The sequence below is a fragment of the Macrotis lagotis genome, chromosome 1, assembly GCF_037893015.1.
Source record: "Macrotis lagotis isolate mMagLag1 chromosome 1, bilby.v1.9.chrom.fasta, whole genome shotgun sequence".
NCBI classification, from domain to species: Eukaryota; Metazoa; Chordata; class Mammalia; order Peramelemorphia; family Peramelidae; genus Macrotis; species Macrotis lagotis.
Window position 1 is genome coordinate 141,381,328 of NC_133658.1, and position 25,482 is coordinate 141,406,809.

Sequence of the window (25,482 nt, forward strand, 5' to 3'; positions counted from 1 at the left end):
AAATGAGCTGCCATAAATATTTTTGTACATATATAATAAGCCTTTTTTCCTTTTTCTTTGATCTCTTTGGGTATCCACACCTTTCTAAATGGCATTCATGAGTTGCTGTGGCCAAAATTCTTCATCATTTGGAGACCAATTTTATGGTAATGGGCCTTTCCATACTTGCTTATTAGGCTGGTTGTTGAAAGGAACATGTTATTTGGTTAATATGCAATACTTTTTTTGCAGTTTGACTATATTCTCTGAGGGCATGGCTCTGCTAGCCTTTGAGAACCTGGGGTTACTTCCATGACAACATAAGGCATCAATATAAGATTCTTCTGACAGACATGTGATCCATTTATGACTCAATTGTGTGACTGTCAGCTCTTTGAAATTTTTGAAACATTTGAAATAACTGAAAAATAATGACATACTTGATTGACAAATTGTGTTTAGATAGAAAAAAACTATTTATTTGTGTGTACTGTTTTTCAGATGCAGTGTAATTACCATGGATATGTTGCAGGTTTTCCAAATTCACTCGTGACTCTCAACACTTGTTCTGGACTCAGGTCATGACATATTCTTTAGGTGGTTGTGCTTGAAAACTTAAAAGACTTTTGTAAAAATTGTTAGTGGCTAGTAACCACATGGAAGATAGAGGAAAATAGAAGGGAAAATAAATGTATGAAATTGTCTCCCCTGTTTCCTTATTTCTCTTTTATTTTATGCTTTCTTCTATTCTTTTTTTTAAATATATTTATAATTTTATTCACACTTTTCATCACATTGGCTGGGAGGGAAAAGAGTGGATAATAACATTTATGATCTTTTCCATTCTTTTGGAATTGTCATGTCTTTGAATTATCTTAGAAATCACTCCCTGAGTACATTTGCAATTTTGCTACTATTTGCAAACATTTCCTCACTGAGGTATTTGGAAGGTCTGCTGTTCTTCTCAGTTTAAGATTTTTGAATGCCATTTCCCCTTTGTATCATTTTTTTTCTATTAGGGTAAAAATCTGATAGTTCAACTTTTACAAGGAATCAGAATAAATCTCTACAGAAATTCTGGCAGGTGTTTCTTTTCACATCTATTTTCTCTTCTCTTTTTAACTTCATCTATAAATATTCATGGAATGACTAATTTTTAGTTTTCATATGCTTTATGTTGAATTTTTATTTTATTCTTTGGTTTGTGATTTGATACTATTTGGAATCTGCCATATTCCTTCTCTATAATGTTTTGTATATGAACTTATATCTGAAGCTATTTCCCTGCACCCCGCCCCCCCCCCCCCCCCCACGCCTCTGTTCTTATAAATCTGATCACTTGAAGAAAATCAAGTATTTTTTGCCTAAGGAAGTTTCTGGGTTTTTAGGCCTTCATGTTGTGGTAACTATTGTATTGGTTAAACTTAGAAAAATTTAGTTTTCTTATTTGTCTCTAAAAGGAAAAAGACTGAGGCATAATACTTCTAATTGTATAGATTTAACAATTAGGTCAGATATTGCCAAGAAATAAAGGTCACTAACTTCTGAGAGATTAAAGACAATTTGACAGGTTTACAAAAAACTGCTAGATTTTTATAATAAAAAAAGAGAAACGCTATTCATGAGGCTAATACATATTAATTACACTAAGGATTATTCATAAGATTTACAAGAATAGGAAAGTGGATAGATTTGTTACATGTGGCTTCTGGGTTTGTTGGAGTCATAACGGAGTTTCTAGGTTGGGATAACAGCTAGATTTAATATGTTATTGGTTTAGAACTCACGTCATTCTGTGAACTTTTGGTGGGAAGTATTTTTTAGTGATCTCTCAAATGTATTTGTTAAGGGTCTGAAAAGGATTAACTTAGTAAAATGGAACTTTTTGTTAGTAAACTAGAAGTCAGTCCCCTACCTTGTAGCTTCCAGGAAGGGGAACTTAACTTTTAGTAAAGAGTCCTCTAATAACTAACTTAACACAGATTATTTTATTCTGACAGACATATTTCTTACTAACTTATCTACTATTACTAAATCTATAGGTAAAATAGGCTTAAAGGAATATTTATGCTAGCTTAGTTGTTAAAGTTAGCTCTTCCTAAAAAGGGAAACAATCCTACAATAGAAACAATCCTACAATAGAGCAAAGTAATCAATACTGATTGAGATTGCAGGGTTAAAATTATTTAAAATTATTTACATAATTTCTATACTGAAATTTTTAGAAATGGAAGCAAGGTGGTATATGAATCATGATCAAATAAATGACAAGGAATCTTCATCTAAGATATTGAGTTGTATTCCCAGTCTTTTATATCTATACCAGCCTGCAAACATTTCTTCAGGGGCATGCTGAATAACTTCATCTGCTAACTCTATTGATTGTATAATCTTTATTGTATATACCAGAAAATAGGTAGACATAAATAGGGACCCATGATTTGGGGATGCTTTAGTGGAGCTGGTACCAGACCTAACATCTATGGGGCCCAGTGAGAAATCTAGGACTGCATTATTCATTACCCAGTTGTCATAAGAGAGGGCTTTGGGCACTAGTGTTAGGATTGATAACAGTAATAGAATTTTAGTGCAATTCAAAAAAGTAAGTGGACTGTTATATAGATTAAAGCCTTATTTTTTTTATGGTTGTTGCATTGACAAAATTTGGTGTGGGCAGGCTCCTTTGGTACAGAAGAAGCAAGGGTACATGGGATAAAAAGGACAAAATCCTTCATATAGACTTGTACTGTAGCCCCTCATGCTGTGAATTTCTTTCAATCTGCTTTGTAATTGTAGGAAGTAAGATGTACATTTCTGGAGCAAGCCATATGCTAAGGAAGTGGTTTTTCCTCCTAGATCTGCTTCTCAGGTTCCAAGAAGATATATGAAGTCTTAATACAAACTAAATAAAAATACCACAAGAAGAATATGAAATAAGAACTTCAGAAAATTTCAGTTGTTAATATCATGATGCCCTGAATGGGAAAATGAATCTTTCTCTCTCTTAAAATTATCAGATAGATTCTTCAAATAGGAAAATAATTTCACACACCACAATTAGCAATGTAATTTTTCATGCAAAATTCTTAATCCAGTCTTGAAAATTATGTGTTACATCTTCCCTGAATTCCCCTTTTATGAGGATTTTATTAACATAATGAAAGGATGTTGTATTACTTATCTCCTGTAAATATCCTACTATTGTAATGCCTAATAATCTCTATAATTCAAATGTCAATTTAAAAAGATTACTTATTATTGTGTATTATACCAGCATATATTATTTAGTCAAAAGTCATTAATAGAGTTGTTGCTGTTTGGTGCAGAGTGTTTGAGAAAGAATTCACTGTCTCAAGACTGTCTTGGGCACTGGAATACAGTCAGCTAGGGTGGAGCTCTAGAATGGAGGGGTTAGGGGTAGTCTCCTTATTTAAGATAAGGTAAACAATATGTTTTTAGTAGCTATTATTTTGCAGGGAAGTTTGTTAAGGATGTGAGTAGGTGGCAGTTGAACTTTGGATGCCAGGGGAGCCTCAAGTAAGATGGAAAACATGTTTTTCCACAGAAAAAAGCAGTAGCATGGTTTCAACAGTGGCACTCTAAAAAAAGGTAAAAAGTAAAAAAGTTCTTAGCAAGAGTTCTCTAAAGAGATATGGAATAAAATGTTTTTCATGTGAGGAAGGACTGAAGGTTCATTTTTCATAACTGCTTCAAGCTGATATGAGGATGCAGAGGCATTTCAGACCTGTTCTTCAGGGAAGAATCTAAACTGGTGATCTACAAATTCCAAGAAAGTGGTTGAAATTTGCTGATACCCTTCATGAGTGGTTATCTCCAGATGGTATGCTTGGAGCCTGGAAATGACAAACTTGACAAGATTAAACAGTGGGACCAAAAACTAGCAAAAAAAAATCAAGTTGTGTGAGTTAGGTCAGCAAGGAGGAAAGCCCAGGAGCCTTATGTACAGAAGGGCCCTAGAGAGATGTTCATCTTATGGACCTCCTGTATCCACAGTGGAAGAACAACAACATAGAGAAGTGTAGATACTCAAATAATACTCCATGACTTTGGCAATTGATGGTAAAATCAGGGTATTTAGCATATATTGTGGCAGTGCCCCAATTCAGATAGCATTGGCCTTTTTAGTATATAGGGAACAGTGTGTGTGGTACTAGGCATATTGTGCACACACTTATGCCTTTTATTTACTTTTTTCTGATTGTGGAAATTTGCTAAAAAGAGAAAAAGCTGAAACACAACAAACTAGTCCTTGATGACTCAGCATATATACAGCAGGGTCTCACATTCTTAGCTCTGTTTGATTTCAGGTAAAAATCATGGTCGACAGACAACCATGTAGTAGCAACTTTACCTCATAGCCAGACTCAGGAATAAATTGGCAGGAAACACAATGAGAAACTGAGCCAGAAAGGGTCCACTTTGGGCTGAGACAAAAAGTCATCCTTTTAGCTTTTCCCAGACACAGACCTCCACTGGAACCAGTTTAGGATCACCTAGTGACATTAGCTTATGACAGTTCTCTTGAATGGTGGATTACTGACTTGATAAGCCATCAGACAGTAGTACCTGCATTCAAACTTCAGAACACTATCAATTTTAGTCCTTGGAGCTTTTTACCCAGATGGCAAATGTTGCTCATAATAGTTTAAGGTCAGATACAGTTTTCCTCTTGTGGAGCTGCAACAAACAATTTAAAGCTTACCAATTCAAACATACATAAGAAATTAGACTTAAAATTCATCACTTGCTTTGCCTTTTTAAGTTTAAATTTGATGTAATGAATAGATCAAATCAGAAATAGTTTCTATATTGTATATAAATTTGCAGCAAATCTACAGCAAGCAAAGTTTATTGTTTAGAAATTTCATGACCCCAAATTGTCTCAATCGCAGAGCAATCAATTATCAATTTCAGGTTTCAGTTTTATTACAATAGCTCCAAATAATTTACACTTAACCAAATAGTTGTAGATGCCATTCTTCTTAACTTTAGGCAAGGATGAAAAACATCTACTTGGCAGGGCTAGCAGGCAGATAAAATAGCATAGCTGATTTTAAAACAATCTTTTCAAACATTTTGGTTTTAGCTCCTAACTTATACTCCAAAATTGTTCAACATAACTTTTACAAAAGTATAGCAATTAACACAATATAACCAAAAAAAATTACTTGAAACATGAAATAAACCTATTACCAATAAGGTGACTTCAATACAGTTAAATACATGTCCAAATGACTTTATACAGAAAATTCAAAAACAAGTTCTTGTCACAATTGGCATTATAATGTTATAATATTTTCTGTTTATAATTTTAAAACATTATATAAAATATAAAATATGAAGACATGAAGCACTTAATAGTTAACATATATAGTGTTTGCTCCATTCAAGGCACTTTGCGAACATATGAAGTAACAGAGATGCAGTAACTTTGCTTTAAGTCATGTTAATAAATGCATTTTCCCCAATTTGTCTCACTGTCAATAGTAAATTAAACCAAATCTGAATTTATAACAACCCAATTTCTAATATATTCTTCTTTCTCTTTTATAAACATATGATGGGATGCTTGACATAGTTTTATAATGCTCCCCAACAAAGGTACCCAAGAAATTTGCTCTACTCCTGGTAGCTGTGGCCAGCTCTCCCAATAAAAACTTCCAGAGAATAATCAAAGACTTTTCTCCAGATCTCCCTTTTTTAAAAAGTGTTACCCATTTCTTAAAAGCAGCATAAATAGAGTCAACAGGCCTGTAGCCGTGGCGGCGGCGGGAGCGGGCGGCTCCGGGCGGCGGAGGCAGCCAGCGACCGCGGAGGGGAGCCGCCGTCTCCCGCGCCCGCCTTGCCTCGCGGCCGGCCCGGCGGCAGCCATGGACATCCCGTCCGATGCAGGCCTGCACTTTGATGAGCTGAACAAGCTTGGAGTGTTGGACCCTGAGGTGACTCAGCAGACCATAGAACTCAAGGAGGAATGCAAGGACTTTGTGGACAAAATCGGCCAGTTTCAGAAAATAGTAGGTGGCTTAATTGAGCTTGTTGACCAACTCGCAAAAGAAGCTGAAAATGAGAAGATGAAGGCAATCGGAGCACGTAACTTAGGTAAATCCATAGCAAAACAAAGAGAGGCCCAGCAACAGCAGCTCCAGGCTCTAATAGCAGAGAAGAAAATGCAGCTAGAAAGGTATCGGGTTGAATATGAAGCTTTGTGTAAAGTAGAAGCAGAACAAAATGAATTTATTGACCAATTTATTTTTTAGAAATAAACTGAATTTTACAGTAAAAACCCTATAAACCGCCCCCCAAACTCACAAACCCCCCCAACTCCCATCTCTCACACAAACCCCTATCATTCCAATAAACTTGACCACATGTGCATAAAAAAAGCAGCTTAAATATTCCTGATGGCAAATGATCAGATCACCAAACTTATGTGAAATTAGTTGGAAACTTGTAAAATGTTAGAAATCTTTATCTTATTCAGTCTAAAAGCAAAAGTAAATCTTTAACAATTGGAATTTATCAAAACTAAATTGTAAACTACTTTTAAGTATTGTAAAGGAATCCCAATAAGTTGTTTTTTTTTTTTGTCAAGGCAATGGATTAAGTGACTTGCCAAGATCACTCAACTAGTAAATAGCAATTATCTGTTACTGAATTTGAACTCAGGTCCTCCTGACTCCAGGGATAATACTCTAGCCACTGCCCCACTTCACTGCCCCAGTAAATTTTTCATACACAAATTCCTAATTGCTTCAAAGTTTTAAGTATCATTTTCTTTGAACAAAAGATGTTTTGTATAGGAAGGTATCTGTTTGCCTTAACTAGGGAGAACATTCCTATTTAAATTACCCTTGTCACAAATGACAATGTCTTACCATGACTTTTCTTTTCTTTGTCTTTACCTGTATCATTAGGAATAATCCTATATTAAATCTCCAAATTAACTCTCATATGATTACATCCTTAGATGAGGTAAGGTAACCTTTTGTGTGTGTGTGTGTGTGTGTGTGTGTGTGTGTGTGTGTGTATTATGTTTTTAGATGAAACAAACTTATGAATTCCATAAGTCATAGCTTTAAATTTATAATTGCTTAAATTTCTTAACCCATTCATTATTTTTGTTCTCAAAAATACAATTTCAATCTTCCAATGTTTATTTTATAAAAGAATTTGTCCATGCTAATAATCAGAGCTGATCAAATTTAGAGACATAATAACACCATAAGCAAAGTGATATATTTAAAAATTTGAAAACTCTTGCACAGAAGATTAACCCATATAAAGTACAATAAAAAGTTCTTTTAAAAGTATGATTTTTCAAAAGGAAAATTTTCTTTGTAATTTTTGACTGAAATCTAATCACTAATGACTACACTTTTAAAGCATTCTAGCATGGGCTGTACCCAGGAAATTCAAGATAATACCTTAAATCAGTTTATAAACTTTTGAGTTAGTGTTTTAATAATTAAATGCAAAATCCAAAAGATTTTAGTTTGGGTTTTGAATTTGTTTTAGAAAGGCTAATTTAAAATGAAGTAATTAATGGAGTTAGGATCTGAGCCTCCCCCTTTACTAGGGACTTTTAATATCATTTGTACATTTGAAAGTGTGTAAGTCCCAAGTTTGTGAAGTGTTCTCACCTGTGAATTGAGTTTTTGTTAGCCTACTATTGATTGACAGCTGTATTCAACTCATGTTAATTTAGATTTTAAAGTTTAGAAAATATAGACATCCTGCCCTCAAGAAGTTCCTCTGACAAGGGGGTTGGGTAAATTTTGGTTAAAAAGAAAAAATGCTAAAGCAAAGAGTAATTTAATCTCTTAATTTCAAGTTATTTGGAAGTTCTGTAACAAATCTGAGAATTTATATGTATTATTAAAAAGAAAAATATAATTGGGATTAATTGTATGTGAAGAAACTTGGGATATTGAATAATATATATATATATATATATAATTATGTTATCAGGGATATTTAATAATTTCTCCTGGAAAAACTTGATATTAAATTAATATTGATGATACATTGTCAACAATCTCATAAGGCCTTTTGTTGGTAAAGGAAGAAAGTTTGTAATAATTTTATCTCATCATGTGTTTATGGAAGGGAATATATATATATATATATATATATATATATATATCTGTATATGACTGAAAGTAAAGTCTACTTAACATCTGTTATTTGAAAATAAGAAAATGCTTTAACATTGCCTAGCATTTATAGCGTAAATAAGAATTGCATTAGGGTTTAAATGTATCATATGTATGAGATTAGATTTTTGGAGGATGTGGGTAAAGAGGTATGGAAGACAAAAGTGTAAAGATAGTGTGATATTCATTCTGCTCTTGTTCTAAGGGGAATGAGATGTTTAAATAAGAATCTTATTTTTAATATGAATTAATAAATGTATGTTTAACTTTAAATAAGTCAAGAATGTGGACTTTTCTCATGGTAACTTCAGACAGCTTTTGTGGGGGCTCTGACAGATGACTGAAAAAAATAGCAAATGTGTGGTCCCACTGTAAGGTAACTTATTGATGAGTAAGATGTATTTATCAGTTATGTGATATGATTTTGCAAACTTGTAATTTAGTTATTTTGTGAACATATAAACTATTTGAGTACTGAAATGTTAAAGCCTGGGATTAACATATGATTGCTTTGAAGGGGGAATAAGGGAGACATCAGAAAAAATTATGATCTCTTCTGGGATAGATCTGTGGGTTCACACATAATATGATGGTGGAAATATTATTTCATAAAATTTTAATAACTCATATGTTAATTGACTGAAAACTTGGTTGTTTTATTACTGTTTTATTCAATCAATAACACATGTTAGAAATTTAAGGTCACCTAAAATATTCTAATGGTTTTAAAGAATTCTGAAAGTAATAATTTATATTTTGAAGATGGCTAGTAGTTAAACAAATTTATGTACAGAATATATATGTAAACTGGAATAAAACTGTGGTTGTTTGCTTTGAGAAAAAAGCACCTGTATGACACAAGGAAGATAAATAATGGTGATAATTTGAGATTTCTCTGTGGCAATCTCTAGCTAATTATATAGAGAAGTCTGTAGATAATGGGCAATGTCCTAGCCAAAGGAGATGTTTAGTTAAAGTTAAACATAGTTAATAATTGGGGGGCAGCTAGGTGGCTAGAGCACTGGTGGATAGAGTACTGGTCCTGGAGTTAGGAGTACCTGAGTTTTAATCCAGCCTCAGACACTTAATTACTTAGCTGTGTGGCCTTGGGCAAGCCACTTAACCTCAATGCCTTGCAAAAAACCCTTAAAAAACCCCAAAACATAGCTAAATGGGTTCATTGCAAAAAAAAGTTGCTTATTTTAAAAAAAATGTTCTAAATGCAAATTGAGGTTATTGCATTTTTTACATCTTAAAGTCTGCTTTAGTATATTGCATTTACAGCACTGTCCCCAGATACATGTCACCTGAAGCTCTGGTTATAAGTAATTGCTATATTACAATGTATTGATATTTGATCTGGGGTTTGGTGTTAAATATTGCAGATGGAGTGAATGGCCTATGAGAAAATGATCTCAACCCCAAGTGAGATAGGATTTTCTTGAAGCAGTAAACTGGCAGGTCTGGAACCTGGTTTATTGGGAGAGGATTGTCTTGAACCTCTACCTGGTAAAAGACATCCAATTTAGAAAGAAACATGTCCTTGTGTCCCTGTGTACTCTATTTAGCAAATTACTATAATCATTTCAGGTGTATCATAATATTAAGTATGTGAGTGAGTCATTGGAACTCTATTTTCTAAATCTTAAATAATCAGCAAATATTTTGTCTTGGCTTTTCTTTTAACATAGGATGTGATTTTTTTTTTATCATAACAAGTTCCCTTAAGGTAAAAGAAGTATCACTATAGCTGCTTATATCAGGATAATGCCTATTGGTCTATTTTTTTTAACTACTTGAAAGGAGATATCCATTCTTCAACTAGAATTTTTTTTTCATTCTAAAACATGACCAAAGCTAAAAAAGAAAATTTCGTAGCAAATTACCTTTTGGACATGTGCAGTTTTGCTTATTCAGTACGTTTGTTTATACTGTTCTTGAGCTTTTGGTTGCAACTTAATGTGGCACCCATTAATGAATCTGTGTTATATTGGAAGCCATGTTCTTATAAAAGGTATTCTGAGCCTGGTTTAGGATTATAAAGTATAATTCTTGTTCTTTAGATACCTTCTAGGGTTTTTTCCATAATTGTTGGACCTCTGTTAAACAGCTCTTTTAAAATATCACTCTCTGGTTTTTGCTTGCTCAAATTTTTTTTTCCTTGAGTTTCATTTCTCTAGCTGTATATCTCTAAGACCAGCCTCTGCAGGATACCAGTCACCTGTGCCAGTACTGATAGCAATCTTTCTCCAGACCTCACTGCAATGCATTCATCTCCAAATGGACTCTGAAAGGCCCCCAAAATTCTGGGTTCTGAATAATTTCAGTGGGGAAATGATGTAGAGAAATGATGTAGAGAATTATGAATGTAGCAGAAAAAAATCTGTAAAATGGGTGAAGGTTCCCCACTCTTGAGATCCTGCCTCCCTGGATACTGTTGTCTGTATTTTGTCCTCATTTTCCCTTTACATGTCATGTTGAATTGGGGGCGTCAAGAACCTTTGAGACAGGAAGCTTGCCATTGGAAGATCCCCCCAAGCACCGACCTCTGCCCAGCCTACCATAGAGAGGTATTTAACAGGAAGTTAATAGGAAATAGGAAGGCCCTTCAAGCTCTCGTGTCTTTCAGCCTCCCATCCAGAAGGCTAGGGCTTTCTCTGGTTCTTCCCTAACCCATATGTCCTTATTAAGCCAAGTCTCATGGCTGCCTGCCTCTCTCTCTCTCTCTCTCTCTCTCTCTCTCTCTCTCTCTCTCTGACTTCACCTGACCTATCCTCATCCTCAGGGTGCTTACTGCTTTTCCCACTAATTTTGGCCAATGTACTTTGTAACAATATTTTGCCACAATAAAATCCTGAGCAGTTTTAACATCCCAGAGAGCTGTGAATTCACTTTTTCAGTGTCCTTAAAAATCTTTTGTCTTCAATCTCTAAATCTTTAATAATCAGCAACAGTGGGACTATGGACAGGATGGAGATAGCTGGCCTGGGTTTCACTGCTCTATTGAAATTGTAACCTGTAACCTCCCTCCCCTTAACTAATATACAACCTGATGCTCATCACTTACTTTCTTCTTGTCTTAAGTTTCCCTTGGGCAACCTGTCCTAGGAGTCTTATGGCATGGATGGTTCTGCATTCATCTTAGTCTGCTTCTTAAGCCTTTTGGGTGTCTTGGAGCGTGAGTAGCACCTTGATGACTTGTACTGTTCCCTGCCTCCCCAGCCCCTCCCAAGCTACTTAGGAAGCCTTTGTCATCTTTCAGTTTGTGAGTCTTGGCTCCAGTCTTGCCAGTAACTGTTTTTATTGCATGTGTACAATATTGAGAGAGGTTGCTTGGATTGGCTCATGGGGCAGACCTAGTCTCAAGCCGAGGAAGGCTTTAGGAGCCATAGGGAGTCCTGTCACTTCCTCTCTTTCTGTGGTTCTTTTAAATCCAGGCTCACCCCTCCTCCCTCTCTGGTTCAGGTATTTATTGATAAATATGCCAGCCTCTTCCCCTTATTCCCTCCCAGCCTTAGGGGTATGAAAAAAAAAACAGCTCAAGTAGGAAGTCTTAAAAGTATCACAATGATCCCTTAAGAGTGTTATGCTAAAATTTTCTCCCAAAATTAAGTCATTCATTCTTCTTATTTTTTTATTATTTTTCTAATTTGAAACAATAAATCCCATTAAATATTAACATTTTCAAATATTTTTTCATAATCTATATCAGTCACATTTATGATGTAACAGTATTCAGTTTTAAGCTTAAAGAGATATTTATACAACTTTAGATGTTGAAACTAGGTTTTTCCTAAAGAAGGGAAACAGTAAATCAAAGTAATCAGTATTAATTGATTTAGAGGTCATCCTTTTTCAGTTTGTAGATAAGAAATGGTCATAGACCTCTCTGAAGGCAGAGACTGTTTATGCCTTTCTTTGCATGATCAGTGCTTAGCAGATTGCCCAGCACATAACAAACACTTATAAATGCTTGTTGATTTGTCTTGATTTTTGTCCATTTCCCATTTTCAGAGCTGACATATAGCAGGTCAGGTTGGAACTTTTGTGATATTACACTGTGTCTTTTTATCATTAGCTTTTTTTGTAATTTGATATTACTTTTGACTTTTGCTACAAACAAGTTAGTATTTTAGCCTTTAAACTTTAGTTTCAGTTGGATGGGATAGAAATGAACAGGAATTGTCTCTACAACCTTTACCTCAAGATTTCTTGACATTTCATGATTTCAAGAAACCTGCCTCCTTTTGGATACTATTATTTGTTACAAAGGCTTTTTTCCCTTTTTTTTTTAAACATCAACCCTAAATGTACTGCTTTGAAACTTCTACCCATTGTTTCTAGTTATGTGCTCTAGGGCCAAACAGAAGTAATCTAATTCCTCTTCTTTGTGATAGCTTTTCTTATACTTTAGGGAAACTCAGATGTTCCCTGTAAATCTTCTCTTCTCCAGGCTAGATGTTTTCAATTTCTTCAGCTATTCCTCATATAACTCTTCATATCTTTAGGTTATTAATTTTCTTTCTAAAGTTTAGCAGAACCAAACTTCAGATGTGGTCTTACAAGGGTAAAGTAGAGCAAAGCAGAACTGTTACCATCCTAGTTCTGGATACTGGTTCTCATAATACATTCTAATGTTCCATTAATTTTTTAATTGTCATAGTACATTAGTTAATCCTATTGAGTTCATAGTCTACTAAAATTACTAGATCTATTTCATATGAACTTGCTCTAGAGAACAAGTTTCCAGTGTCTTTTACTTAAAAAGTTGATTTTTCAACTACAAGTGAAAACATTTATAATCAGTCTTTTAAATTTAATTGTGACATTTTTGCTCCATGTTGCTTTCCTTTTCTACTTGTGCAGAAGTTACTGGACAATTAATTTTCCTGCCAAAAGAATTAACTTGGAATACAATATTTAAGCTGATCATTGTTGCTCAAAGCCTAAATAAATCAGTGAAAGTCCCCAATGCCAACAGGAATTCTTACTCATGTTCAGCATTTTCCTTTGGATCCCATGTTCATCTAGACTAGGAGATGAAATTAAATATTAAAATTAAAATTATTATTTAAATTAAAATTATTTTTATCTGTCTCAGAACTCCACCTCTTCAGAGGACTTTCAGATCATATCTCAAAGCACTCACAGATTCACATAGTATATGTTGTGATCACATAGTTTTCAATATAAACTCTCTTTTCTGGGCTAACAAATTTTCAGGTTTCTTTTGAGGAGAAAGCTCCCAGGCACAAACACTCAGAAGCGCATGAAAATAATTTGAAGATGTTTAGTCTCCTTCCCTTCTGGCTCATGGATTAAAAGGAAAACAGGGAAAATTTCATTTCCTCACCTTTCCAGCATCCATCTGAATGGAAATCATGGCAGCAACTACACCTCAGTTAAGAGTGTCAGATGGTGATCTTGGCTGAGAATCTTGCTGCCTGAATTGATTTGACTACTCCTACAGCTTGGTTATACTTCTCTTGCTTCAGCTTCCTTGATATTGCCATCTCAGATAAAGAACAAGATAGAAGAGAGGAAGGAAGAGGAGAGCAGAAGAGAACAGAGAGGCAGCTCTTGATTCTTTACCTGTAAGGAAAAGAGTGGAACATTGTTGTCTCAAATAGGAAGAGGCTATTACATCTCTGCCAGGGTCCCAGAATAATTTAGCCATTCTCTTTCTTTGTGAATTTCCTTGAGCTCAGAGTAAAAAATAATTTAAAGAGATAAAGGGGTAAGCCAAATTATGGGACTACACTTTTTCTTAGTTTTGTGTTATCTGCCAAGTTATCATGTTAACAAAAATCATGTCCAGCTCTTTTGATAAATCTATCCCAAATCATCTTCTAAGTTGTATTGACACATAAATATTTTGAGGCAGGTTACCTAAATTGTTCTAAATCTACCTAATGTTCTATTTTTGACCCTCATTTCTCTTTTTCATAAGACTAGTATCAGAAACTTTTATCAGATGCTTCACTGAAATCTAGTTAAACTATATTTACAACATTCCTTAAATATTCAGTTTAAGATTAATAAGTAGTAAAATTTAATAAAATTAGTCTGGCATGACTCTTCATGGTGTTTATTAATAATTGTTTGTTGCCATGACAATACTCAGTTTTTCTAACTTCGGAGGAAATGTCAAATACCTACTGTATATTAAGCTCTATGCAATTTTTATCTCATTTGATCTTTATAACAACAACCTTAAGAGGTAGGTACAATTATCATCCCAATTTTAGTTGAGGAAATTAAACTCAGATTTGAACTCAGATCTTTCTGACCCCAGGCTTAGTGCTCTATCCACTGTGCCACCTGGATGCTAGAGTTTTTGATCTATTCACATAACTTTTGAGAACTCAAGATAAAGTTCATACCATTGGAAAATGATTTCATGGAAGTGTATTTAGATTATCTTTAAATTAATATTTATAAATGGTCTAAAAGTTAAATGATTTTAGCTTCTTCTGTCTTTTCTGCTATTCCTCCACCTCATCATCTGTGGAAAACAGAATAAAGGCTTTTTACATGAGTTTGGGCCATCTCTTTTATGAATCAATTTAGCCAAAGAATTCATCAATACCTAGTTCTGATGATAGTGATGAGTTCCTTCTGCTTTAGCTGGTCCTTTGATAACCATCTATCACTGGAAACTCAATGTGCTGTATATATTTTCTGTTTAGTAGAATAGACCAGGTCTTGTGCTCTGTTGATAAGATCTTTGAGAACCCAGGGTCATTTCCATACTTGGGTAGAAAGCATCTATATAGTGAAAAGATATACTCATATTATTCAGAAAATTAACATACTGGAAAGGGAAAGATCTCTTCCCAGTAAAGCATACCTCTAGCTACCATCACTGCAAAAGGAGAATCAGGAGGTTCCAATGTTTTCCATAGCTAGCGTAGGTTTAGTGTCAGGGAATGGGAACAGCAACAGGAAAAGTTGTGATAACAAAAATAAGACTGTGAACTTTAAAGCATCTAAATTTGACTAAGTTTCTAAGTAGATATCTTAAATTATAGTTTCAGTAGGATCATTTTCTGTTTTTGTTATTTGAATTTCAGGGGATTACTCCAGTTTGAAAATATCAGCTATGGAATTGAACCCATGGAGTCTACTGCAGGGTTTGAACACCTTATTTATGAAATAAAGAATGAAAATATCAATGTTCCTCTCTTGGAAGAAAATGATACAGATATGTGGTATAGAAACTTAGCTGATAAATCTCATATAGATGCAGAAGTAAGTGTTAGCAAGTTTATTTTTCACTATGCAGATTGTTTTACTATTATACTTTAACATGCCTCTTGCTAATTGTAATGGAGTTGTTAAAGATTTGTTAAAAAATTTTAATGACTAGATATGTCATCTCCTACAACTATAGTAAGATGAACTAATGAAGTATCTTAAGTCTTTTCATACTCTTGAGATGCCTGTAAATTTGTCATGAGGTTTGGGACACAACCTCAGGGCAAAGGCTATGTAGAAAGTTAATGTAATGTTACCATGAGAAAGCTACAAGTACTAAGAAGACCAAAACTTCATCTTTTGTTTCTAGTAAAATCTAAAGTGAACTGGATTTCTGTGGTTTCAGCCGCCACAATGAGAATTCTTAGTAGCTATGAACATCTTTTGAAGTAGAAGCTTCTGATTTATACCTGGTTTATATTTAGTGGGAATGTTACCTTTTTGTCTTTGGAGTTACACTGCTAGCAATACTTTCAGTAGAAGGTAGAAATTATATATGTATATATATATACATATATATATATATATACATACACACATTTTATATATTTCAGGAAAAAGTAATTGTTTCCCTCTCATTGCCTCAATATCTGGAAATACATATTGTTGTGGATAAAGCTTTGGTAGGTAAACTTATATTTGCTTTTAACATAATTTCAAAAGTATGCTAAAAATTTCCTCTTCTTTGTGTAGTATAGGTGTATCTTGATTTTACAACAGATATATTTTCTGAAAGTTGTGTATACATCAGATTTTTGTTAGCCAAATTATATTCTAAACCAGAGATCCCTAATATTTTGTGAGAATCTAGTTTTTACTTTCTAGATCTCTGAAATTATTGAAAAGGGTTTTACCTGAGCATAAAAAAAATGCCTTGAGTGCATAGGGGAAGGGATGATTCAGTCAATCATTTATTAAATACTCCTCTGTACTTGTTACAGTTTTAAGAACAAAAAATACAAAGAAAAGCAAAAGGCAACCTCTAATGTCAAGGAGCTCAGTTTAATAGGAAAGACAACACGCTAACAGTGACATACAAATAAGGTTTACAAGACAGATAATCAGCAGTGAAGACACTAACATTAAGGGGATCATGAAAAACTTGTAGGAGATGGAAATTTAGCTAGGACCTGAAGAAATCTAGGGAGGACAGGAGTTGGAAGCATAGGATTAAGTTAGTGAGAATGCACAAAATTTGGAGATGGAGTATCTTGTGAGGAATAGTAAGGAGGCCCATGTCACTGGATTGTAAGGTCCATGGAGGAGAAAGTAAAGTGTAAGAACAGAAGAACAAAAACATAGGAAGGTGCCAGATGATGAAAGACTTTAAAAACCAAACAGAGGATACTAGAGGTACTGGAGTTTATTGAATGTGATATGGTTGGAGTTGAACTTTTAGGAAGAACATATTTGATGACTGAGTCTGAATTGGATAGAGACTTGCACCAGAAAGATCAACATGAAGTCTATTTAGTACTCTGTACCAGGGTAATATTAGTGTCAAAGGAGACAAGAGGGTGTATGTTTACATAATATTATGAAGGTAAAAACAATGGTCTAATGGTATCTAACTTTTGAGCCTGAGTGCTGGGAGGATAGTGTCCTGGACATTAGGAAGAGGGGAAAGTTTTTGGGAAAAGATTTTGCATTTGGATAGATTGAGTTTAAAATTTTTATAAGACATCCATTTTAAAATGGTTAAGCAGTAGTAGAGGTTGTGGGCAACTAGGTGGCACAGTGGATAAAGGAGGAGTCAGGAGGACCTGACTTAGACATTTAAATCCATCCTTAGACATTTAATATATTACCTAGCTGTGTGACCTTGGGCAAGTCACTTCCATTGCCTTGTAAACCCCCCCCCCACAAAAAAAAGTAGTTAGAGATGAAAGGCTGGAGGTAAAGAGGAGGCTTAGGGATGGATAAATAAACAAATCTGAGAATAATCTTCATAGAGAATTTATTGGCTCTGAAGAGATCCCCAAGTGAAATAGCATAGAGGAAAAAAGCGGGTCTAATATATAACTCTGTGAGCCATATAGGGTTAGGGAGTGTAACTTGTATGAAGAACTACTAACAGAAATTTGTAATATATAGTCGCAAGTTTTTTCCCAGGATGCTTTTTGCTTTTCCTTCTACATTTTATGTGAGGAGCTTATCAATTCCTGTGCCTGCTGTCTGGTGCAGTGGACAGAGCTTCAGGCCTAGAGTCAGTAAGACTAATCTTCTAGAATTCAAATCTGACCTCAGACACTTCCTAGCTGTATGACTTGGGCAAGACACTTAGCCTGTCTGCCTCAGTTTTGCTCAACTGTAAAATGGAGCTAATAATAGCATCTACCTCCCAGGGTTTTAGAGAGAATCAAATGAGTTGATAGCTGTAAAAAGTATTTAATACACTACCTGGTATCTAATGGGTGCTTATCTTCTTCCCTTGCCTATTTTACCAATTAATCAGGTTAAGTTTTGTATTTACAAGTAAATGTGGCATCATAGTTATTTTCACTACTATCTGAAATCTCTTTTCCAGTATGATCATATGGGTTCTGACATGGCAGTTGTAACACAGAAAATTATCCAGATTATTGGCCTTGTTAATACTGTAAGTTTTTGCTTTTCTGAATTTACATACTTTATACATATCATTTGTTTGAATTAATTTGGACACTAATGAAATCATAGACTGTTAAAGGTGGAAATGTTACTATACAGTTTTGTTCAATCATTTCTCTCAAAATACTTCAGTGAGTCTCTTTAATTTTATTTTTTGTGGAATTTTTGATGTCATTCAAGGTTATTTAAACTTTTATCTTTTGTTTTTAGATGTTTACTCAGCTTAAAATGACAGTTGTATTGTCTTCCTTGGAATTCTGGTCTTATAAAAACAAAATTTCTACCTCTGGGGATGCTAATGAATTACTACATAGATTTTTGGCATGGAAGCAAAAATTTCTTGTTCTAAGGCCCCATGATGTAGCATATTTGCTTGTGTAAGTACTGTATATGGGCTAATAAATTCTCAACCAAACTTTTGGAAAGAATTCATTTTAAGAAGCATTTGTTGAGTTCCTCTTATGTGCTTAGCACTGTGCCTAGGGGCTGTTGGGATTGCAAAAGTAATAGAAAACAAAATAGTTGCCCTTATGGGTTTTATAGAGTCATTGAGGGAGTAGTTAGATTACAATGACTTAGTGTTTAAGTGACAAGTAAAGTATAGGAATTGAATTAGGTCAGGCTCTGACTAAACTTTTTATTACAGGAGTACAGATGCCTGGGTTTATATGTTAATATTTAACTAAAAATTTGCATCCTATTATCTTTATGTCTTCATGTCTATGTAATTGGACTTGGAGATAGAAAGTCTTGATTTCAAATCCAGTCTCAGAGATTTAATATTGATTTGAGTCTGAACAAGTCACTTTGGCTCATTTCCTCAAATGTAAATTCAGGATTATAATAGCACCTAGTGTTTAAGGTTGTTAAGAAGATACTCTTCTTTTTTCTCTTTGTAAGACAATGGAGTTAAAGTGACTTGCCCAAGGTCACACAGCTAGGTTAATTATTGTCTGAGGCCACATTTGAACACAGGTCCTCCAGACTACAAGGCTAGTACTCTATCCACTGTACCACCTAGCTGCCCCTGTTGGGAGGATAAGATGAGAATAATATTTTTAAGGGAATTTACAAGCTTTAAAGAGCTAACTAAATGCTATTATTAATCTTATATTTACAGTTTTAAAAAATTACTTTTTCAATTACATGCAAAAGATAGTTTTCAACAATCACCTTTTTTAAGCTTTTGAGTTCCACATTTTTCTACCCTTCCCCTTCCTTCCCTCCTCCTTCCCCACAACAGCAAACAATCTGATAGATTATACACATTAAATCAAGTTTAACACTATTTCCATATTAATCATGTTGTGAAAGAGAAATTAGAGCTAAAAGAATTTTTTAAAATAAGTACAGTATGCTTTGCTCTGCATTCATACTCCATAGTTTTTTCTCTGGATATGGATGGCATTTTCCATAAGAGGTCTCTCAGGATTGTTCTTGATCATTGCACTGCTGAGAGGAGCTGCATCTATACCATAGCTGATCATCTCACAATGTTGTCAACAATGTGTTCAGTGCTCACTTCATTCAGGAACAGTTCATGCAAGTCTCTAGACTTTTCTAAAGTCATGATTTCTTACAGAACAATAGTATTCCATTAACATTCATATACCATGTTCAGTCATTCTCCAATTGATAGGCATCCCCTCAATTTCTAATTCTTTGCCACTACTAAAAGAACTGCTGTGAATATTCTTGTAGATATGGGTCCTCCCCTTTTCTGTGATCTCTTTGGGATACATTGGTATTGTTGGATCAAAGGGTATGCACAGTTTTATTGCCCTCTGGGCTTAGTTACAAATTGCTCTCCAGAATGGTTGGATCAGTGCCAGTGGTGCATTAGTGTCCTGATTTTCCCACATCCTCTCCAACATTTATCATTTTTCTTTTGTATCATTTTATGCAATCTTTGGTAGGTGTAAGATTGTCCATCAGAGTTCTTTTGATTCTCATTTCTCTAGTCAATAATGATTTGAAGCATTTTTTCATATGGCTATAGATAGTTTTAATTTCTTCATCTGAAAACTGCCTGTTCTTATCCTTTGACCATTTATCAAATGAAGAATGACTTGTGTTCTTATAAATTTGACTCTGTTCTCTATGTTAAAAATACATTTTTAACAAACAGTAGCTGTGAAAATTCTTTGCCATCTTTCTACAATCCTTTTCTAATCTTGCTTGTACTGATCTTGTCCCTGACCTACACTGGTTTTTCTTTGTGCAAAACCTTTTTTAATTTAATGTAATTGAAATTATCCATTTTGTGATTTATTATGTTCTCTATCTCTTCTTTGATGATAAAATTCTTCCCATTCCATTGTTCTATTTCCCCCTCTATCTTGTGTGTCTCTTTTATGTGAGATAATTTTTCTCATTTTCCCCCTCACTTTCCCTTTTCCCCCAGTGCATCCTTCTTTTTTAGTATCCATTTTTAACATCATCCCAACATAACCAATTCACTCCTGTACCTTTTTTATGTAAAATTCTTCTAACTCCCCTAAAATGATAGATCTTTAAAAGATACATGTATTGTCTTTCCATTTAGAAAGATAAATAATATAACCTTATTGAATCCCTTATGATTTCCTTTTCATGTTTACCTTTTTATGTTTTTCCTTGAGTGTTGTATTTGAAAGTCTGATTTTCTATTTCACTTTGGTCTTTTCATCAGTAATGTTTGAAAATCCTTTGTGTCATCTATTTTTCCCCCCTGGAAGAATTATATTCAGTTTTGCTGAATGGGTTATTCTTGGCGGTTATTCCAGCTCTTTTTGCCTTCCTGAATATAATATTCTAAGTTGTTCCACCCTTTGATGTGTTTCTAACTATGACTCCACAGTATTTGAATGGTTTTTTTCTTACTACTTGGTATTTTCTCTTTGACTTTGGGAGCTCTGGAATTTGGTTATAATATTCATGGAAGTGTTCATTTTAGGATTTCTTTTAGGTGGTAATTGATAGATTACTTAAATTTCTATTTTGCCTTCTGGTTCTAGAATATTGGGGCAGTTTTCATCGCTTCCTCTTTGGCTTCTTTGGATAGAATTGCCACTAGGGACTCAAATTTTTCTATTGTGTGAATTATTTCTAATGTGAGGACCATAAATTCTCCTGTTTATTCCCTATTAATTTTTCTTCCTTCCATCTGATTTCTTCCTTGATCACCCCTTTTGTATCTTTTTACTCTTTGAAATCCATAGGATCCTATTTCATAAGGTATTTATTAAATTTCCTTCATATTGCAATGTTTTTTGAAGATGTTTATAGGCTTTTAGTATTTTCCCATATTTTCCCATGTTTTCTAAAATATATTACAGTGACTCCCTATCACTACCAAGATTTGTTTGACATTTAAAGTTCTTCACAACCTAGCCTTTTTCCTATCTTTATCATCTCCTTATATATTACTGTCATGTAGGGAAGACCAGTACCTCTGATGTGAGGACAGCTGGACCCTTTTCAGGGCTGCTTTCCATCTTTGATGTCCACATGAGCAGCCACCTAACTTTTATCTATAGCTCCAAGAAGCTATAGCATGCCTAGTGGCCACACCCCAGTAAACTGTTTTGGCAAATAGGCTAAAACCAAATTGAGGGTAACTGAGGGGAGCTAAAATCTATTGATGAGTTGAGGGGTATCAACCCAAAGCATGTCATTGGTGGAATGAGTGGATGAGAACCATTTGTTCCAACAATCAAGAAGGCAGTTGAAGCAGGCACTATGGAGTGCTTAGAGCTTGTTTAGCCATCAAAGATGTCAAGGTAATCCACTGCATATAGAACCATCATCAGTAGTCTTGATTCTGTTTTGCTACTGGACTGTGATGACTTTGGAAGACAGAGTGAGACTGACAATTTTGTGCAACTCAGCCTCACTTACATCCAGTTTATGCACAAATCAAATAACATCTTACCATTTACTATTCCTGTGTTAAAGTCCTATGGTGACAGGCAAATGGTGAAGCAATATGTGCAGATACACTGTAGTCATAATCCTGCACACAGGCAGCTCGGGTCGTAGTATTGTCTCCTTACTGGGAGCAACAATGGTATTTGGGAGCTCCCTGGGTGACTGAACAGTTCTTTTTTTTTTTAATTTATTTTTTATTCTAATTTTGTACAAATGTTTTTTTTACATTAATAAAATATTCTTGTTTACAAGTAAACAAAATACCCCTCCTCCCCCATGAATATAGATAGACTTGCTTGGGCGAAAAAAGTAAAGGGGAGAGAAAAAATTAAAATAAAAAAATAATAGTAATAATTGTAGGTATGGCCAGGTGGCACAATGGACGAGGCACTAGCCCTGGAGCCATGAGCACCCAAGTCCATATCCAGCCTTGTAAAACCACCAATCACCCAGCCGTTTTATATGCAAGCCACCTGATCCCCACTGCCCTGCAAAAACCAAAAGAAAGAAAGAAAAAAAAGACCCAAAATAAAATAAAATAGTAATAATAGTAGGGGTGGCTGGGTGGCAGACAGAGCATTGGTCCTTGAGCCAGGAGCACCTGGTGAACAGTTCTTTTAAGGATTGCACTGCTCACCTCCTGGTGTGAGGAAGGGGCTAGAAAAGGTGCCCTAAAAATTGTCTGATCTGATAATCATAGTGGGTTTTTCTTCACTATCAGTACGTTGAATATGCACACATTGAAAGATGAACAGCTCTTGTGAGAGAATCCAGCAGGTAACATGCCCAAATAACAATCTTGAGTGAAACAACGCTGGCAAATGAAGGCAATGAAGTCAGAGGTGAACACATGTTTTTCTGGAGTGGCTGTAGCAAAGGAGAGCTCTGTGAAGTTGGGTTAGATTTCGCAATCAAAACTAATCTAGTCAAAAAACTTGAATGCCTAGTAAAAGGAGTGAATGACAATGAAATTTCCACTTACAAGAAAATGGCACACTACCATCATTAGTAGCTATGTTCCTACCATGACAAACCCTCAAGAGGTCAAAGAAAAATTTTATAAAGACCTGAAGACAGCCTCATTGGTGTAGCAAAAGAGGACAACTCTGAGTGACTTTAATACTAGAGTAGGCTCAGATTACCAGACATGGCAGAGAGTCCTTGGGAGGAATGGAATTAGAAACAGTAATAGCAGAAAAAGCAAAGACTTGTGCATCTCATGACCTTCTCATCACAAACACTGTCTTCCATTTACCTAAATGCAATAAAACTTCATAGATACACCCTTGCAGCAAACATTAGCATCTAATAGGCTATGTGATTATAAGAAGAGACAGAATGTGAGAGTAATGAAGCCAATGTGTGGGGCAGAGTGCTGAACTGATCACATCCTTTCTAAGTTAATTATTAACATTCAACCAAAGTGGCAGGCCCAAGACAAAATGACTACTAGAAGAATTAATGTCAAGAGATCTCTGATCGGGAACAGTTTTTTTCTAACTTGAAGGGAAAGTTGGTAACAATGGAGCAGAAAAGGAGAGGACAGATTTCAAAGATTTAGTGTTCAGCATCATATTTTCCATCTGGGTCAGAAAACTCACAAATGTCAAGCTGATTGACAAATATAATGGTGAAATTCAGAAGTTGCTAAGTGAAAAATTAGAACTCTGCCAGGATTAGTTAGCAACTGTATAATTTGACCATCTCCAAGAAGGCATCAAAAGTTAAGTGTAAACATAACTTAGAGAGATACAGGATTCTTGACACAGTAAGAAGGCAGATGACAATCAGTTTTATGCTAATAGTAACAATCCAAAGAACTTTTATGATGTCCTGAAGGTTATTTATGGACCAAAGACCTATGGTGTCTCTCATCAATTCTGATGGAGCCACATTGATTAATGATAAAGATATGATCCTATAGAGATGACCTGAACACTTGAATAGTGTTCTCTCCAGACTGTCATCAATGAATACTGAAGCCATTGACCATATACCTCAGGTTGAAGTCAGTCCATTTTTAGATATCCTTTCAACTGAAGAGTCTTTGAATACCATTAGGTTTGTCTTGTGTAGCAAAGTGTCTGGTACTGATTGTATTCCAACTTATAATTAGTAGGGGGTTTGCTGCACATGTGTAACTGACTAAAATCTTCTGGTTATACATCAAGAGGAGGTTATCCCACAGGAGTTCAAGGATGCCTCCACTGTCCATCTCTATAAAGGAAAGGGAAATAGGTTGCCCTGGGACAATCACAGGGCGTGTGTGTGTGTGTGTGGGGGGGGGTCATCTCTTTTAGTCATTGCTGGCAAGATTCTTCCCTTAGTAGGCTGATCCTTCACCTAAATCTCCCTGGTCATCTACACAAGACCCAGAATGATTTCAGAAAGGCTTAAAGCAGAATAGAGGCTGTTGCATACATTTTTCAGTCTGATCAAATTCTTTGATACTGTTAGCCCTGAGGACTTGTGGAAAATCATGACAAAATTTGGTTGCCCAGAGAAGTTCATCAGTGCTATACACCAGTTTGTATGCTGTGCTTGCATGGGTGCTGGATAATGAATGATGCTCTTATGCTTTCCTTATCACCAGGTGGAATGAAGCAGGGCTCTGTTCCAATTCTGTTTTCAGCAATGTTGTCTGACACCTTCAAAGAGGATGAAAATGACATCTACAGCTACCACACTGATGGTAAATTATTTAACTTGAAAAGGCTATAAGTCAAAACTAAAGTGGAGGCAGAGTTGGTGCATGACTATTTGTTGGCAGATGATTGTGAATGCTATGGATAGGTTTGCTTACTTGGCCACATATTTTCCATTCCACATGATTGATGGAGGTTGATGCATCTATTGTCAGAGTTGGTTTAGTATTTGGGAGGCTTCAAAAGAAACTTTGAGAGAGAAGAGGTGAAAGTCTACAGAGCCATTGTACTGACCTTACTATTATATGTCTGTGAAATATGGGCAGTATACCAGTGCCATGCCAGAAAACCAAATTCCTTCCATTTAAATTGTCTTAGGAAGATTTTGAACAAAAAAGGCATCAGACACTAATATCCTTTCTTGAACTTACTTCACTCAAAATCTGCTGTGGTGCTCAGTAGTATGAGCAAAGTACTCTAGAGCATCGTCTACTATCCAGAACCCTGGCAAGCACACATATAGCAGTAGCTCAAAAGAAGCATGAGATAAGCAGATTTAGAGACATCTCCATTCCAAATGTTAGAGCCTTCTGAGCTTGTAATGGTCTGATCATCCATAGTCGGACAAACTGTGCTTTGACCCTGACATAGTGATGTCATTTTGGTCATCTTTAAGCATGAAAGACAACAATCAATTATTTTCCTGATATCCTTGATTAGGTTATATTTTTAATTTAAACAGTTTTTGCAAGGAAATATTTGCAAAGAAGATACAGTGAGAACAAAAGTTTAAACATATCTCCCTGAACTGGAAGTCTGAGTTCATTCTACTCAGACTTAAAGTGAAGGATTTGCAAAGTATTTGCCTTGCCAAGTTCACCCCTGGAGGATGTGATGGGTAATATATT

General features: G+C 35.1%; 1 protein-coding gene and 1 pseudogene across 2 annotated transcripts in view; both read left to right on the forward strand.

The window, feature by feature from the left end:
• LOC141504135 (disintegrin and metalloproteinase domain-containing protein 18-like) overlaps positions 1–25,482 on the forward strand; it is a 150,809-nt gene that overhangs the window by 64,935 nt on the left and 60,392 nt on the right. For both annotated transcript variants that reach the window (XM_074208967.1, XM_074208965.1), the window contains exons 5-9: positions 481–557; positions 15,227–15,404; positions 15,965–16,033; positions 17,938–18,009; positions 18,231–18,397. In XM_074208967.1, coding sequence (XP_074065068.1) covers positions 481–557; positions 15,227–15,404; positions 15,965–16,033; positions 17,938–18,009; positions 18,231–18,397 — 563 coding nt within the window. The remainder of the gene's footprint in view (positions 1–480; positions 558–15,226; positions 15,405–15,964; positions 16,034–17,937; positions 18,010–18,230; positions 18,398–25,482) is intronic.
• Positions 5,407–6,269, forward strand: LOC141496943 (intraflagellar transport protein 20 homolog pseudogene; annotated as a pseudogene).